The 17,650-nt window shown below is 52.6% G+C and overlaps 1 protein-coding gene across 3 annotated transcripts; it reads left to right on the forward strand.

Moving 5' to 3' along the window:
• The first annotated feature begins 7,414 nt into the window (after positions 1–7,414).
• Positions 7,415–14,948, forward strand: DNAJB2 (DnaJ heat shock protein family (Hsp40) member B2). 3 transcript variants are annotated; one of them, XM_055290732.2, is made up of 10 exons: positions 7,415–7,622; positions 7,884–7,984; positions 8,656–8,765; positions 9,784–9,837; positions 10,006–10,128; positions 10,892–10,984; positions 11,188–11,290; positions 11,474–11,544; positions 12,689–12,892; positions 14,043–14,948. In XM_055290732.2, the coding sequence occupies exons 2-10, from the start codon at positions 7,920–7,922 to the stop codon at positions 14,051–14,053; spliced, it is 834 nt and encodes a 277-aa protein (XP_055146707.1). In that variant the 5' UTR covers positions 7,415–7,622; positions 7,884–7,919; the 3' UTR covers positions 14,054–14,948. The 3 variants fall into 3 exon arrangements, with proteins under 3 accessions (XP_055146707.1, XP_055146706.1, XP_063501788.1); XM_055290731.2 differs by having other exon boundaries at positions 12,689–14,948; XM_063645718.1 differs by having other exon boundaries at positions 7,444–7,772; positions 12,689–14,948.
• The last annotated feature ends 2,702 nt before the right edge of the window (positions 14,949–17,650 follow it).

The following is a 17,650-nucleotide window of genomic DNA, read 5'->3' on the forward strand; positions in this document are numbered from 1 at the left end:
TCACCATGGCCTGGGCCCACCTGGACCACAAGTTTGACCTAATGTATGCCAAGAGGGCGTTTGGGCACTGGTATGTGGGTGAGGGTGTGGAGGAGGGTGAGTTCTCCAAGGCCCATGAGGATGTGACTGCCCTGGAGAAGGATTACAAGGAGGTGGGCATGGATAGCATGGAGTGGGGGGAAGAAAAGATGGGGGGGAAGAATTATAGGGGAATACTGCGTGTCTGTCCTACATAAAGTGCTGTGGCCTTATTGTCTCACAAATGTCTTTTTCTCTTGGGAAAAACCATGGGGGGAGGGCTTCTTCTCCATGAGAGACAGGAACGCTGGTGTCTTGGCCTCTATTCCCCAGAAAGCAGATCTGATTTTAGATTTCATTACAGAGTGCAATTACAGCGAATAGAATGGGGGCCAAGGGAAGTAAGGCACAGAAGGAGGAAAAATTCACCCTAGAGAAAATGCAGCTGAAGGCATCTCAGAACCATCCTTGGGTGAGTGGGCAGGTGAGGGCTGGGGGTGGGGTTTATGCACTGGCTCTATTCTTCCACTGGTTAAACCTTCACCCTATCAAGCATTAACTCCCCTGCACTGGTGGATTGCACACACTTGGGCTGTAGAGTCATCAGAAAACCCTGGGCGAGGTGGAGGTGCTGTTAAGTTGCACGTATGTGAAGTCGGTGGGACCCCACATGGAGCTGCAACAAGAGCCCGGTGAGGCCAGGAGGATCTGTAGTGATCCTTAAAGTACTCTAGTGCCCACTAGCCCATCCTGCGATCTGGAGGCTTGTCTTCTCCAGGCAGGAGGTTGGGGTAATAGAGAGCCCTGACACTGGAGGTGGTTGAGGCAGAAGAATGGTGCAGTGGCGGCCACAAAGGGAGAATGGCTTGTAAGGTTAGGAGGCTTACCTCCCAGTAATCTCTGTCAACACTCACCACTTTTTTTTTTTTTTTTTTTTTTTTTTTTTTTTGATGGAGTTTTGCTCTTGCTGTCCAGGCTGGAGTGCAGTGGCACGATCTTGGCTCACTGCAACCCCCACCCCCCAGGTTCAAGCAATTCTCCTGCATCAGCCTCCCAAGTAGCTGAGATTACAAGCATGCGCCACCAGGCCTGGCTAATTTTATGTTTTTAGTTGAGACAGGGTTTCACCATGTTGGTCAGGCTGGTCTGCAACTCCTGACCTCGGGTGATCCACCAGCCTCGGCCTCCCAAAGTGCTGGGATTACAGGGGTGAGCCGCCGTGCCCAGCCCTGACACTTACCACTTTTTGATAAAGACAGTTGACCTTTTATCAGTCCTGTGGCATCATGCATGCACAGCTTCCCACCCCCACTTCCAAACAGATTGCAAACTTTAAATCCTGAGGCTGAGTAAGGCAGGAGAATCGCTTGAGCCCAGGAGGCGGAGGTTGCAGTGAGCTGAGATAGTGCCACTGTACTCCAGCCTAGGTGACAGAACCAGACTCCGTCTCAAAAAATAAATAAAAATAAATAAATACAATACAATACAATAATATTTTTGTAAGGACAGGATCTCACTATGTTGCCCTGGCTGGTCTCGAACTCCTGGGCTCAAGCGATTCTCCCACCTTGGCCTCCCAAAGTGTCGAGATTACAAGCACGAGCCACCATGCCTTGCTAAAAGGGCTGACTTTTAAATCTCCATATATTTGACTTAGGCGTTTTTCTATGAACTGGTTTCAAACTTGGGAAGGGAAAAGGTGTTACTCTGGGAGCCCTTCACACCCTAAGAAATAGCCATCATTTAGTGAGCATCTACTATGTGCTAGGTCCTGTATCCATAAGATCTTGTTTAATTCTGAGGTTAGTACAGTTACTACACCCACTGGAACAGAAGCTCTCAGACAGGACTTGGACTGTTTTTCATTGTTCCACTCTCAACACCCCAGTGTTGCCTGGCATATTAGATGATTAACATTTGTTGGATGAACTTGTTCAATGAACGCCTGTTTTATAGATGTGGAGACTGAGACTCAAAAGACTCGCCCAAGGTGGTAAATGGAGGGGTTGGGATTCAAACCCAGGTTAGCCTTCACCAAATCATATGTTGCTCCCCCACCTTTTTCTTAGGTGCCCTCACTTCCTGCTCACAGTGGTTCCAGGCACCCCTCCAGGCACCACCTCTTCTGGGCCTGCCAGGTCCTGAGTGCCCAGACAGTGACTCAGGTGCCTCAGGGACAGGGAGTGGGTGACGCTTCACACTGCCCTGCCCAGGCTCTGGGAAGGAAGGCATCAATGTAGAGGGGAGAGTCCCAGCTTCTGGGTCTGAATGGGGGCAGAGGCTTCTTTGGGGCCAGATTTTGGGGCTATCAGTGCCCTTTGGAAAACATCCCCCAACATCTCCTAGGAGGTAGTGAGGGCCTGGGAGACGCCAGGATTGGGGGTGGGGAGGGAGGTGAGCTCTTCAGCTGCCAAGATGGCTGGGGATCCAGAGAGGCAGCTCGTCTCCCTTCCTGTCTGCTGAACCAGCCAGCCCACCCTGAGCGGCTACATAGCCATCTCCCTGAGGTCTTCCTGCTAGTAATACTCTGCTGGCAGGCCCTGGCAGGCCTGTGTTGGACTGGGTGTGGGTGTGGAGAGGTGGCAACCCAGACCTCCTGGGGCAGCTGGGAGCACCACCCAGCCTGGCTCCTGGGGACTCCCTCAGTGCAGGGGAAATGCTTTCATCCCTGACGCTTCTAAAGCCAAAGTACAATTGCCTCCTGCAGGCAGACGAAAGAGACAGGTTCCCAAGTTCGGGATTCTACCCAACAAATTTATTCCCTGGGCTCTGATGTGTCAGGAACATGCCTGGCTTCAAAGCTATGTTGTCACCATTCTCTCCTTCTGGAATGCCACCTCCCCCTGCTTGTCTCAATGTTACCATTCCTTCCAGCTTAGGTCACAGCCATCCAGAACCTACCCAGCCCCAGAGAGCTCTCCCTCTTCTGGATTCTTTTAGCACCTACCTCTGTCTCTATTTTTCATTTGGTGCTTGGCTTGGGCTGCCTTGTATGATAGCACTTGGTTTCTTGTCAATGTCTTATTTCCCCAACTCAATTTTTAACAATTAGTATGAATTTGAACAGTTATTAGGTGCATATGCTTCAGAATTCAAAAAGTATCAGAGAGATTTAGGAACAAGAAAAATAAGTCTCTTTCATCTTGTTCCCCTCTTGGCAGCCACCACTGTTAATGTTTTTGTTAGTGTTTCCTTCCAGAGATGTCTATATATATAGGTTGAATATCCCTTATCTGAAATGCTTGGGAACAGAAGTGTTTGGGATTTCAGATTTTTTCAGATTTTGAAATATTTGCATATACATAATGAAATATTTTGGGGCTGAAACCCAAGTCTAAATACGAAATTTACTTATGTTTCATATGCACCTGATACCTGTTGCATGAAGGGAATGTTGTATAATATTTTAAATAATTTGTTTTGTTTTGTTTTGTTTTGTTTTTTGAGATGGAGTTTCGCTCTTGTTGCCCAAGCTGGAGTGCAATAGCGTGATCTTGGCTTACTGCACCTCCGCCTTCCAAGTTCAAGTGATTCTCCTGCCTCAGCCTCCCAGGTAGCTGGGATTACACGCACCTGCCACCGTGCCTGGCTAATTTTTGTATTTTTAGTAGAGACAGGGTTTCACCATGTTGGCCAGGCTGGTCTCAAACTCCTGACCTCAGGTGATCCTCCTGACCTCAGGTAATCCTCCTGACCTCAGGTGATCCTCCCGCCTCGGACTCCCAAAGTGCTGGGATTATAGGCCTGAGCCATTGAGCCCGGCCTATGTTTTAAATAATTTTGTGCATGAAACAGTTTGTGTATATGAGGTCAGGTATGGAATTTTCCACTTGTGGCACCATGTCAGGTACTCAAAAAGTTTTGAATTTTTGAACATTTCACATTTTGGGTTTTTGGAGTAGGGATGCTCTATCTGTACTACCACACTTGCATGCACATTTAGTATACACTTTGTTCTACACCTTGTTTTTTCACTTAATAATAAATCTGGAAGATGGTCCATATGAATACCGTTAGCTATGCCTCATTCTATTTGGTCACAACATAATATTCCATTGTATAGCATACTAACACTTGTTTTACCAGTCTGCTATTAATGGGTATTTAGATTTTTTCCAATCTTTTGCTATTAAAAAGAATGCTCCAACCCTTGTATGTATTTTTTTTTTTTTTGCACATATGTATGACCACACCTTCTTAGAACTGAGATTTCTGGGTCAAAGATTATACACTTTAAATCTTGCTCTGTTTAGAAGTCACACCAGGCCGGGCACGGCGGCTTATGCCTGCAATCCCAGCTACTCGGGAGGCTGAGGCAGGAGAATTGCTTGAACCCAGGAGGCGGAGGTTGCAGTGAGCCAAGATCGCACCATTGCACTCCAGCCTGGGCAACAAGAGCGAAACTCCGTCTCAAAAAAAAAAAAAAAAAAAGTCACATCAAATTACCCACCCTCCTACTACCAATCTATAAGAATGCCTGTGCCCTCAGCCTTGCCCATACAATGTATTCAACTTTTTCGTCTTTGTCAATCATCCAATAAGTGAAACAAAGTATTTTGTTGGGGCCATGTGCCCAGGTGCAGTGGCTCTGGCCTATAATCCCAGCACTTTGGGAGGCCAAGGCAGGAGGATCATCTGAGGCCAGGAGTTTCAGAACAGCCTGGCCAACATGGTGAAACCCCGTCTCCACAAAAAATACAAAAATTAGCCGGGGGTAGGGGGGTGGCACATGCCTATAATCCCAGCTACTTGGGAGGCTGAGGCAGGAGAATTGGCTGAACCTGGGAGGTTGCAGTGAGCCAAGATAGTGCCACTGCACTCGAGCCTGGGTGACAGAGCAAGACTCCATCTAAAAAAACAAAACTCCAAAGTATTTTGTTGTAGCTTTATTTATTATTATTATTCTTTTAAAAATTATTATTATTATTATTTGAAATGGAGTTTCACTCTTGTCGCCCAGGCTGGAGTGCAATGGCACGATCTTGGCTCACTGCAACCTCCGCCTCCCGGGTTCAAGTGATTTTCCTGTCTCAGCCTCCCGAGTAGGTGGGATTACAGGCATGCACCACCACGCCTGGCTACTTTTTGTATTTTTAGTAGAGACAGGGTTTCACCATATTGGCCAGGCTGGTCTGAAACTCCTGACCTCAGGTGATCCACCTCCCTTGGCCTGCCTTGGCCTCCCAAAGTGCTGGGATTACAGGCATGAGCCACCATGCCTGTAATCCCAGCAATCCCTACAACATGCCTGGCCTGTTGTAGCTTTAGTTTACAGTTTTTTTGTGAATGAGATTGAGCATCTTTTCATATGTTTAAAAGCCAGTATTTCCTCTTCTGTGAGCTGCCTGTCCCTTTGTCCATTTAAAAATGTCATTGTCTTTCATTAGTTGGCATTTCTTTGTGGACAAAGGAAATTAAACCTTTGTCTGCTAGATGTGCTCCATATAATTTCCCTCGGTTGTCATCTGTCTATGTCCTATCCCCTTGAGCACAGAGATTGGAATTTAAGCTTCTTTATATTCTTATTCTTAATATAACAAGACATACACGGTAGGTGCTAGACAAATGTCTGTTGGGACGGCAGAGTAAGAAGAAAGAGGCAGAGATCTGGAAAATTTGGAGTGACTTAACCCCACCACTCCTTCCTCTTATACCAAGTCTAACCCTTAGTCTTTGTGTCAGTCAGGACTCTTGTAAACAGCAGAAGCTAACTGGCAAATTGTTTCAAGTCCCCTGCCCCCAACAATTATAGAGATATCAGATAGCACACAGAATCAATGCAAGGGCCAGCAAACAAGGGTCAGCAATCAGACAGGCACCTAGGGAAGCTGGGCAGCCAGTACCACAATCAAGGTTGGGCACAGGACAGCCTGTGTAGGAGACTCCTGTCCCCTCCACGCTCCGCAGTGAGCCTCCTACTCTCGTCCCTCACCTGCGGCAGTAGCGCTGACACTTCCTCCTCCAGACACTAGAGGCCGCTGTTGGCCCCATCGCCTCCACCGCCGCCGCAGAAATGAATTCCTAAACCAGCCCTGCTTCTCCGTGACTTGCTCCAGATTCAAAGTCCCAGTTGGAGCGTCCGATTGGCGGAGCTCATGTCTTCTGCCTGCAAGTCAGGGAGAGCAAGCATTGGGGCTTTGTGGCAAATGGTGGCCTGCTTCCCATTAGGGCCCGTGCGATGGGAATTCCCCAAATGTAGGCAGGAGGTTCTGATGGTGGGGAGCCAGGAAAACAGGACACTCACACCACCTTCTTCTCTCACGTCCGGCTCAAGCCCTTCTCGTTGGCGAAATGTTCCTGGGTCCCCCAGCCTAAAGCACTTTTCTGGGCTCACATAACCATTATTGCTTGAGCCAATCAGGATGCCAGCGAGGACCGCAGTAACACCTAATACGTACCATGTCTCATTTGACTTTCAAACAACCCTAGGCACTACCTATATTTAGTGAGACAAAAAGAGTGCTCAGAGATTTTCCCAAGTCTCACAGTAATGCCAGGTTGTAGTCTGTTTCCAAAGCCTCGGGTTTCCCAGCGGGCTACACTGATGGGCTGGTATCTTATCAAGTTCAAGCTCTGCAAAGGCAGGGGTTGGGCCACATTCTTCTTTATACGGTCTGGCAGCATCTTGAATGCAGAAAAATGCTCAGCTAACGCCTGCGGATTGGCTGGATGGGATCAAGCAGGAGCCAGTTCTGGAAGGTTTCCTAACTCTCCCATGAGGCCTGAACCCAGGGAGCATTTTGAAGTGGAATAGGCCTGATCAGGATCAGTTTGGGAAGACTTGAACCTGGGGAAATCCGTTGTACTGCCCCCTTTACCTCACCTCCCCCAAATGTGTCAAAACTGTCCATTATTTATGGATCCCACGGGTAGTTTTGAACCCCGACGACTGCTCTAATAGACCAGTGAGAAAAAACACACAATTCCTGCCCTGTGAAATCGACATTCTAGTGGGGGAGGTGAATGGTAATCAAAAACAATCAAACCAATAAATGCTAATTTGTGGCTCTAACAAGCCTGATGAAGGAAATGCCACGAGATGCTGTAAAAGGCAGTTCTGACCTACTCAGGAAAGCCAGGGCAGCCTGCTGGGGGACCTGGGGCTGGAGCTGGGAGCTGAAGAAGGGGGAGGAGTTAGAACAGTAGTGGGGGGAGGGAGGGAGGAGTCTGAGTCCTCGAGGTGGGTGAGTAAGCATGGATCATCGCTCATGTTTATAAGAAAGTGACAGAGGGACCTGGGGGCCGGGCGGCTTGTTTGTGGGCTGCCCCAGCATCCGTGCGAGCGCATCTAGCCTGAACGGAGGCGGGGCAGCAGTCTCCCAGGTCCCAGCTGGGGCTGACGTCGTCTTGGTGCGTGCCCAAAATAGCCGGCTCCGCCCTCTTCTCCCGGCAGCCCCTGCAGGCCCCCACCCCCTCAGGGGACAGGCGGAGCCGGCCTTCTCCCTGTCTCTAGTAGTTTCCGCACCGCTGACGCATGCCTGCGCGCACAGCTGGGCCGGGCGCGTCCTACGCAGCAGCCGCGAGTCGGGCTGCGGGTGCCAGACGGTTCCCGGCGGGGGGCAGGGGCGGGGCGCCGCAGGAGGCCGGGACTCCTGTCGGAGGAGGTGCGGCCGGGGGCCCTGGGTCGGACTGCTGGAGTTGGGGGGCCCCGATAGGGCTCTTGGGCCTGGGCGTCGAGATAGCTCTTGGCCCCGGCCTGCGGGGGCAGATAAGGCTGCCGGAGGGACCTAGTCACCGGCCGCAAGCAGATCCCGGTGGGCTCCGCTTCCAACTGGGAGCGCCTTCCGCCACCCGGGGAGGGGGACTGCTGCAGCCACAGGGAGGGGCTCTTGGTTCTTTCCGCCTGACTCCTTCATCTTCTGCAGCCCCAAGGAGGCCCGCCTGACGACTGACCAGTTGCCATGGCATCCTACTACGAGATCCTAGACGTGCCGCGAAGTGCGTCCGCTGATGACATCAAGAAGGCGTAAGTGCCTCCGTGTGCAACAGAAAACCTCTCACCCTCCACCCGCCACCACCATGGGGCACTTCAGAGTGACACCTGTAGGTGTCTGAGGGAACCAGGTCGTTAGAAAGCACTTGAGGGGCTTCCTCCGAGTGACACCTGCAGGGAGGAAAGAGACCCCTGGTAGAGTACAAGGAGAACGTCCAGAGAGTGAAGTAGTTAGTTCCGCTGGGAGCTGCACTGTGTTATTGGTTGTTCTCCAGTTGATCTTCCCCTCCTCCTCTTCCTCCTTTCCCCTCCCCTCCCCCTTCCCCCTAGATTTGGGCATTCAGGCTGCAGTGCAAAGATCAGTGCAAAGAGGCTCTGTGAGGAGGAGGGGCTGGTGTCCCTGTACTCTTCGAGGCCACATGTGCCCCAACCTTTGCAGCCCCAGCCCAGCGAGCCCTAGGGAGGGGCTAGGGACCCTGGCATTGTATCCGCTTGTACATGTGGTCCCAGCACTGGTGGCAGAGGAGAGAGGGTGGAACTTGATGAAAACATCACAGCAGCGGCAGCCCTAGCAGCTGGGGTGGTCCGGGACCCTGTGGTAAAAGGACAGTGATAGGCTAATGGGAAAACGGGTCATTCGGTTCCTGGGTGGGAAGTGCCTGCATTTGTCCCCCGACTCTCTCCTCTGCACCCACTTTCTGCAGGTATCGGCGCAAGGCTCTCCAGTGGCACCCAGACAAAAACCCAGATAATAAAGAATTTGCTGAGAAGAAATTTAAGGAGGTGGCCGAGGCATATGAAGTGCTGTCTGACAGTAAGGGCTGGGGTCAGGCAGGACCCAGCACATCACCCCGTACTTCATGCCCCAGCTCACATTTTCTTAAAGCAATGTCTCTGCCACCCGAGTTTCCTCTGTGCCTTTTTCCAGCCTGATATTTAAGCTCCCCCCTCCTACAGGGACAGCTCAGTGTCTGCTCCCCAGAGTCTGGTAGGAGTGGCTGGCATGAGACCTGAAAGGGGAAGGAAGCAGGGCAGGTAACTCATGATCCTGCATGCCAGGCATTGGTGGGTGTCATCTCCATGAGTTCTCACAGCCGTTCTATGAGGCAGGTTCTATCACTCCTATTTTACAGGCAAGGAAACTGAGGCTGAGAGAGGTGAAGTAACTTGCTCAAGGCCACGCAGAGCTGGAATATGAATCCAGGTCGGCCTTTTTATTGATTCATTCAAAAAGTAATTCACTGAATGCTCACAGTGTCCGGCACTCGCTGGGTGCTGGGGAAACTGGAGGACAAGCGGCACTGTCCTTGCCCAGAGGGGCAGGGAAGACCAACACCTACCAGGCACACACACAGACACAGTTACAGCTTGTGAAGAGTATTCAGAGGGAAGAAACAGGGCAGGTGGAGTGCTAGGGAATAATGTGCACTTGCTTTTGTTCTGGTGGTTGTAGAAGGCCTCTCCGAGGAGGTGACATTTAGGCTAAGCCCTGGCGAATAATAATATAGTAATCATTAGCTAACATTTATTGAACACTTCCTATGTGTCAGACACTGGTAGGCAGTTTACGTGGATGGTCTCATTTTATCTTTGCAACAACCCTGTGCGGTAGGTGCTGTGATGACAGCCATTTTCCAGATGAGAAGAGGCCGGCTGTGTGAAAGGCTGAGTTGCTGCCTACCTATAGCCCATGTCCCCTGGGTCCCCTGCTGTGCCTGCTGTCCCCTGCCAAGTGTCAGAGTGTCAGTCTCTGGACAATCCTTTGAGTGTCCTAGCCTGGGAGGGGAGGCCATCCCAGAGGGAGGGTGAAATGATCTGGTCTCTTTTTGCAGAGCACAAGCGGGAGATTTACGACCGCTATGGCCGGGAAGGGCTGACAGGGACAGGTAGGTGGAGTGGTGAGGCCCAGGAATGGAGGTGGGGCAGGGAGGAGAGGGGCAGGGCAGATTCTTGCAGTGGAGGCTCTCTCAGGCTCCTGGCTGTGCCTTAGGTGAGGTCCCCCGGCTCAGAGCAGGATGCATGCCCTAAGCTCTCTCCTCATCCTGCCTTTCCAGGAACTGGCCCATCTCGGGCAGAAGCTGGCAGTGGTGGGCCTGGCTTCACCTTCACCTTCCGCAGCCCCGAGGAGGTCTTCCGGGAATTCTTCGGGAGTGGAGACCCTTTTTCAGAGCTCTTTGGTGAGTGGACTCTGGAAGCCTCTGAATGGCTCAACTTCCCCCTCCAGGCCTGTCCTTCCATCAGCTGGGAGGCCCTGAGGTAGAAGGCTGAGAGGGGATGGGAATGCCATGGACAGAAGATTTTGTGGAGCTAGCTCCAGTGAGAGCTGGGACAGAATCTCACATGTACCAGAACCCCGTGATCCAACAGTGACACTTCACAGACTCACCTTATTAAATTACAACAATAATACATTGTTAGACTTCTATAGTAACAGCCATGAAAGCAAGATTCAAAGCATCTTGTGACAATATTATTATTATTACCTATAAAACAGATACTGGTATTTTTTAATGATAGATATGTGCCAAATATTTTACATTCCCTAATTCTCTAGTGAATCCTGAGAGGTGGGCAATTTTATCCCCATTTGCAGATGAGAAAACTGAGGCACAGCTAATAGCCCAGAGTCACATAACACATGGCAGAGCTGGACTCTGCCTGTCATCACGTCATGATGATGTGCCTGTACTGAAAGAGCCATCTGTCCTCCATCCCTCTTCCCCCTCCTTCCTTCCTTTATTCTTTATTGTGGACAGAATTAACCAGTGAGCGTTTTCGAATTCAACATTAAAAAGGAATTTATAAATAAGCTCAACTAAAAAGCGGAAAAGAAAAACCCTACCCAGTTGCTTAGTGGTTTGTACTTCCAGACTCGGGCTCACACACTTTTGAGGGGAAATGTCATTACCAGATGACTGCTAACGTGTTTACTTGTTGTAGATGACCTGGGCCCCTTCTCAGAGCTTCAGAACCGGGGTTCCCGACACTCAGGCCCCTTCTTTACCTTCTCTTCCTCCTTCCCTGGGCACTCCGGTAAGTTCTGACCCTTCCCACGTTTGCAAGCTCCGATTCCTGGAACCCCTGGCGTGTACTTGTTGCTTTTCCGAGCCTGTCTCCTGTGTTGGGAGCCCTGCCTCCAGCAGCCCTGCGAGGAGGCCTGGAGCCTCGGTGACCACAACAGGCAGCACAGTCTTCTTCTAACCACCTCTCCTCCTCCTCCCTTGTCCCGATGCCAGATTTCTCCTCCTCATCTTTCTCCTTCAGTCCCGGGGCTGGTGCTTTTCGCTCTGTTTCTACTTCTACCACCTTTGTCCAAGGACGCCGCATCACCACACGCAGGTGAGAGCTCCTTCTGGGGCTATCGAGGGGTGAGAGGTCTGCTGGGGAGCTGTGTTCAAATAGAAAGTTGGCTCCTTGAGGGCAGGGCCCAGTCTGCGCTCTCTACTGCGGTGGCCAGAACTGGGACCAGCGCCTGCAGGATTCTGTCACTGCTCATTGCCTGAACTGTGCTGTCTCCCATAGAATCATGGAGAACGGGCAGGAGCGGGTGGAAGTGGAGGAGGATGGGCAGCTGAAGTCAGTCACAATCAATGGTGAGGAGCAGCTCCACCACCCAGCCCCTGGCAGGAAGCCCCAGCCCCAACCTCAGCAGCCTCCTCCCCAAACTGCTGCTCTCTGAACTCACTTAGGGCTTGGGAGGGAGTGGCAACAGGCCAGACTGGTAGGATCAGAGATGGCAATGCTGGGAAGGGGGTGGAGGAGTCTCACGAAGCCATCGCCGTCACTGTGAGTGGGGTGTCTTACATTTGCAAAGCACTTTACTATTTTTAAAGCACTTCCAGATATACGATATCCTCTGTATTCTTCAAGCATCTGGGGGAGTACACAGGGCAGATGGTATCCACTCAGTTTTAATCTGGGGAGCCTGAGCTGCAGCATAGTTAAATGACCCTAACTTCCAAGTAGTCCAGGCCCAAGACTCTTTCCTTCCAAGTAAGGGGTAGAGCCAGGAGTCAAACCCAGGACGCACGATTCCCGGAGCAGAACTGCCCCTGCAACACCATGCCGTGCAGGGCCGTCATCATAGCTAACCCTTCACACGTGCTGACTCCGTGCACTGTGCACCAAGCCTTTTACACGGGCTGACATATTTAATCGTTGGAACAATTTGAGTATGAACGCACTATCATCATTCCCATTTTCTTTTTTTTTTTGAGGCAGGGTCTTGCTTTGGTGCTCAGCCCAGCACGATTATGGCTCACTACAGCCTCGACCTCTTTGGCTCAAGCAGTCCTCCCACTTCAGCCCCCTGTGTAGCTGGGACTACAGGCGTGTGCTACCATGCCCAGCTAATTTTTTCAATATTTTGTAGAGATGCCCAGGCTATGTTGCCCAGGCTAGTCTCGAACTTCTAGGCTCAAGTGATCCTTCTACCTCGGCCTCCCAAAGTGTTGGGATTACAGGCATGAGCCACTGTGCCCGGCCATCATTCCCACTTTCTAGATGAGGAAAGGGAGGGGTAGGGATGTTGAGTGACTTGACTAAGGGTAGGAGCTCCTTCCTGGTAGAGCTGAATACTTCCCTGTGCTCAAAATCACAACCCTAGGTGCCAAAATGCATGTGTGCCAATTCCAAATAAAAGACTCTTAAGTGGTCAGGGTTGTTACTGTGTGAGGCAGCCTGGCAGTAATACCCCTGGCTCAGGTTGGGGCCTCATGGTGGCTGTGACTCTTGCAGGTGTCCCAGATGACCTGGCACTGGGCTTGGAGCTGAGCCGTCGCGAGCAGCAGCCGTCAGTCACTTCCAGGTCTGGGGGCACTCAGGTCCAGCAGACCCCTGCCTCATGCCCCTTGGACAGCGACCTTTCTGAGGATGAGGACCTACAGCTGGCCATGGCCTACAGCCTGTCAGAGATGGAGGCAGCTGGGAAGAAACCCGCAGGTGGGCGGGAGGCACAGCACCGACGGCAGGGGCATCCCAAGGCCCAGCACCAAGATCCAGGCTTGGGGGGGACCCAGGAGGGTGCGAGGGGTGAAGCAACCAAACGCAGCCCATCCCCAGAGGAGAAGGCCTCTCGCTGCCTCATCCTCTGAACACCGGGCCCAACCTGATCTGATCCAGGTCTTGACTGGGGGTCTGACTCACTGTGGGAAGAGAAGAGGGGAGTATCCTGAGTTGTAGGAACTGCTTTCCAACTCCATGCTCCCTCCACAAGTTTCCCTCCCAGGCCCCCCGCACCCCAGTGTGGACTTGGGATTTGCTGTGCTCAGCCTAGGGCTGATAGGTCCCTGGTGAAGCCCAGGGTGGGGGGTGTCAGGGCAATAGAAGCGCCCGAGGAGCCAGGTTGCATTTATTGGATGGGGAGCTCCAAGGGGCATTAGTGGTTTGGGCTGGGCCTTTTGTGCCCAGGTACTCTGCCACTTGTGTTGCTGATGGTGTCAAGGAAGGAGGACTTGGCCTAGGGTTGTCTGAGCCGGAGCCGGCAGCTCCACTGGGGAGCAGTGCAGGCAGAGTGGAGCCTCCCGCTCTCCTGGTCCAGCTGCAGACCCCCAACCCTGGTTTCTGTGCCATGTTGCGCTCTGACCGTCTCTGTTGCTTCTCTTCTGGTGTTGCTTCTCCTCCCTCCCATTCTCTCTGCAACTCCCTGCGGGCCGCATCGCTTGCTTTCACTGCCGTCTGGCTAGGACTCCCTTCTTCCTTCCTTCCCCGAGAAGGCCTCAATGTGGCGAGGAAGATGCTGGGGCCGGTAGGGCTGTGAGATCTTCTGGGGAGGCTAGCCGGGTGGGGCGGGAGCCTCTCAGCTGTCCAGATTCAGAACTGGAGCCCACTCCTCCTCCCTCTCGTTGCCTCAGCCTGCCCTTACCCTCAGGACTAGGCAGAGGTGAGGCTGGCTCACCCTGAAGAGGTGGGATAGGACTGGGGGACCCCGGAGGGAGGCCTAGGAGGGGACTGCACCCATACTGCTTCCCTACCACAAATCAGGGCTCAGGGAGAGGCCATGCGGCCAGCCCAGGTCTGCATGCTGAGCCCCATCCTCCACAGCTTGCCGCTGACGCTCTCTCCTGTCACCCCGCCCCTGCTCTCTCCCCAGATGTGTTCTGAGCTGGATGCCGGGATCCAGAATTGCTGCACAGTTCCAACAGGACAGCGCCCTCCCCCATGCACTGGGAGGGGACCCTCCATTTCTCCCCCTCACCCATGCTGAGTGTAGAGCCGGGGCCTGGGTGGCGGGCGGGGGCCGGGTGGGAGGCGGCAGTAGTCTTAGCCTGTGCACTCTCTTCCTTGGGTGTTTAGTGCTGGCTCCTGGGGACTACAAACCCCAGAGTGCGGTGTGCCCGGCCTCATTACTGATAGATCCCGCTTGGGGGAGGTGGTGTGTGGTTACGGAGCTGTGCATCTTGGGACATGTAGCCCAGGTCAGCTTGTCACTCGCTGTGAGATGGGGAGATTTTGTCTTTTGATTTATCCCTGGAGGGCTGGCAAGGTTGTAGATGAAGGGGGAATGATCTGAGCCTTGGTTCCCCTGACACATCTTGCTAGCCCCAGGGTTAGAGTGGGCAGGGCAGATCCGCGCAGCACCTGGGAGAGGTACCTTTCCCTTGGGCAGCCTGGGGTCCCAGGAACAAGCCAGGGCGAGTAGCATGTCCGCCTGAGTAGGGTGTGGCCCCAGAAAGCTGAGGAGTGTGGGCTGACAGAGAGCTTCCAGGACAAGGCCACCCGCGGGGGCATGTGTGTGGTAGGGCTTGGCATGTGATGGCAGCTCCAGGCATGCTGCTGCTTGTATGGCTTTCTTTGGCCTCTGACCCTGCTGCCCATTCTTTCCAACATCACAGATGAGCTGCCTCTCCTCCTCCCTGCCTGGGGAGCCCAGTGGCCAGGGAGGGGAGTGGTGGAGCCAGTCGCTGTAACACTGAGCCTCAGAGACGAACCAAAACCAGCTGGGCTGAGCTCAGATCCAGGGGGAAATGCTGGAAGTCAATAAAACTGAGTTTTGAGAGCTTGGTGGTGTGTTGTGTTCTTGTGTTCCTACTTTCCAGGGTGGCCCAGGAGGGCCTCTAAGGGACATTGGGTGACACCTCAGGCCTCACACCTCCCTTTATGCCCCTACAGCTAGAGGTGCAGGTCTTGCCAGTTGAAGGCAGAAGTGCCCTCTTTGACCAGGCTACCCTCCCCAAGTATGTTATGGAACCCTAAGCAATGCTCCATTCTTTGCTTTCACCTCTTGGGGGCCTACAACCGGCTTTCCCTAGCAGCCGATGTTCCCCTTATGAGGGGCCTCACCCCCTAGTACTCCACAGCACAGCTCGGACCATACTCAGTTAAGACTTAACTGAGGCTGGGCACGGTGGCTCATGCCTATAATCTTAGAACTTTGGGAGGCTGAGGCGGGCGGATCACTTGAGGCCAAAAGTTTGAGACCAGCCTGGCCAACATGGCAAAACCCCACCTCTACTTAAAAAAATACCAAAAAAAAAAAAAGAAGCTGGATGTGGTGGTGCATGCCTACATGCCTGTAATCCCAGCTACTCGGGACGCTGAGGCAGGAGAATCACTTGAACCTGGGAGGCGGAGGCTGCAGTAAGCCAAGATGCAGCTACTGCACTCCAACCTGGGCAACAGAGTGAGACTGTCACAAAGAAAGAAAAAAAAAAAGACTGAAAGCACAGAAAGCTGAGAACACACAGTGAAACCTTTAAACTGTACCCCTGTGAGGCCCACAGACTAAGCCCCTGGGTAGGTTTCATTGGCTCAGCCCGAGGTGTGAGCCAGTGGCATGTGGAGTGGCATGAGTCCAGCCCACCCAGGGCCCAAGCCCCAAACTCATCAGGGCCCATGGAAGAAAAAGCCAGGTACCCCTTCCCTTTCATCTCCAGCTGCTGTGCTGGGACAAGCACCTTTCCATTGTCAGGCAGGGCCGGGTGGCTCCCCAGGCCTCTCTTCCATTCCAGGACAGGCTCTTGCTTCACCGTCAATCACCAAGGGGCCTCTACTATATTTTTCTCAAAGTGAAGAAGCAGCCTACCCTGAAAGAGGAATTTCAAACCTCCATCCTGAGTCGGGTGGAAGTCTGCAAATGGCTGTTTCTTCTACATCTGTCCAGCCCTTGAGATGGCTATCACTGGCACTGAGCCTCAGCAGAGCGTGGGTGAGACAGCGGGAGGGCCTGTGGTCTGCTGGAGGGTCCCTTCACTCCTGCTCAGGGCAGATGGTGTTTGCCCTGATTTTTAATTAAGGAGACTGAGTCTCAGCACAGGTAAGTGACTCTAACTCCCAAGTAGCCCCAGGCCTAAGGCTCTTTTTGCCTTATTTCATGTCCACCGTTTTTGTCCAAGGACACCTCCTGACATGCAGGTGAGTGTGCCTTCTGGGACCATACAGGATGGAGGGTTCTGGGAGCTGGGGTGAGACAGAAAGTGTCCTTTATCCCCAGGGGAACTCCTGTCCTAGCATCTCACAGGCCTAGCCTAGACTCACTGTCAGAGTTTTGCTATAGTTTTGCCTAAGGTGTGGCAGGCATTTTGTTAATATCACTTTGTTCAGGCCTCACCTCAATCTGGCAGCAGAAGGGCACAAAGCAGCTGCCAAGAACTGAGAGGAGGCTAGGCGCGGTGGCTCACGCCTGTAATCCCAGCACTTTGGGAGGCTGAGGCGGGCAGATTGTCTGAAGCTCAGGAGTTCCAGACCAGCCTGGGCAACATGGCGAAACCCTGTCTCTACTAAAAATACAAAAAATCAGCTGGGCTTCGTGGTGCATGCCTATAATCCCAGCTACTGGGGCGGCTGAGGCAGGGAAATCGCTGGAGCCCAGGAGGCAGAGGTTGCGGTGAGCCGAGATTGCACCACTGCACTCCAGCCTGGGTGACAGAGCAAGACTCTGTCTCCAAAAAAACCCCCAAAACAAAAAAAGAATTGAGAGGAGAGGTAGTAGAGAGGAGGTTAGTCAGCCAGGTGCAAATTCTAACTCCACCTTACAATCTTTTTTTTTCTTTTTTTTTTTTTGAGACAGTCTCACTCTGTCACCCAGGCTGGAGTGCAGCGGCATGCTCTCGGCTCACTGCAAACTCCACCTCCTGGGTTCAAGTGATTCTCCTGCCTCAGACTCCCAAGTAGCTGGGATTACAGGTACTCGCCGCCACACACAGCTAATTTTTTTGTATGTTTAGTAGAGATGGGGTTTGCCATGTTGGCCAGGCTGGTCTCGAACTCCTGACCTCAGATGATATGCCCGCCTCAGCCACCCAAAGTGCTGGGATTACAGGCGCAAGCCACCATGGCCGGCTAATTTTGTATTTTTGGTAGAGACGGGGTTTCTCCATGTTGGCCAGGCTGGTCTCCAACTCCTGACATCAGGTGATCTGCCTGCCTCAGCCTCCCAAAGTGCTGGGATTACAGGCATGAGCCATTGCGCCCAGCCACCTTACAATCTTACAAGTTGTGTTACGTGTTACCACAAGCAACTTCTGTGCCTCAGTCTTTCCATCTGTAAAATGGGACTCATCATGTAAAGCACCTTGGAGACTGCTGGCCACGTAGGAAGCCTCGTTCTAACCTAGTGTTCCCGCCTAGAAGGGCCTTACTGGCAGCTGGCGCTCTCCCGCTGTGCTCTCTGCACCTCCTGAGAGACCAGGGACCAGCTCCGATCTGAGGCTGGGGCTGGAGTCCAGATGCACAGCGGACAGAAATGCGTAGGAGTCTGGG

Source organism: Symphalangus syndactylus, chromosome 8 (genome assembly GCF_028878055.3).
Source record: "Symphalangus syndactylus isolate Jambi chromosome 8, NHGRI_mSymSyn1-v2.1_pri, whole genome shotgun sequence".
Classification (NCBI taxonomy): domain Eukaryota; kingdom Metazoa; phylum Chordata; class Mammalia; order Primates; family Hylobatidae; genus Symphalangus; species Symphalangus syndactylus.

Excerpts from the sequence above, each read along its gene's own strand:
- DNAJB2 (XM_055290731.2), top strand. The coding sequence starts at position 7,920 with ATGGCATCCTACTACGAGATCCTAGACGTGCCGCGAAGTGCGTCCGCT. Across the intron at positions 7,985-8,655 it reads GCTGATGACATCAAGAAGGC|GTATCGGCGCAAGGCTCTCC; the intron begins GTAAGTGCCTCC and ends CACTTTCTGCAG. Across the intron at positions 10,129-10,891 it reads CCCTTTTTCAGAGCTCTTTG|ATGACCTGGGCCCCTTCTCA; the intron begins GTGAGTGGACTC and ends TACTTGTTGTAG.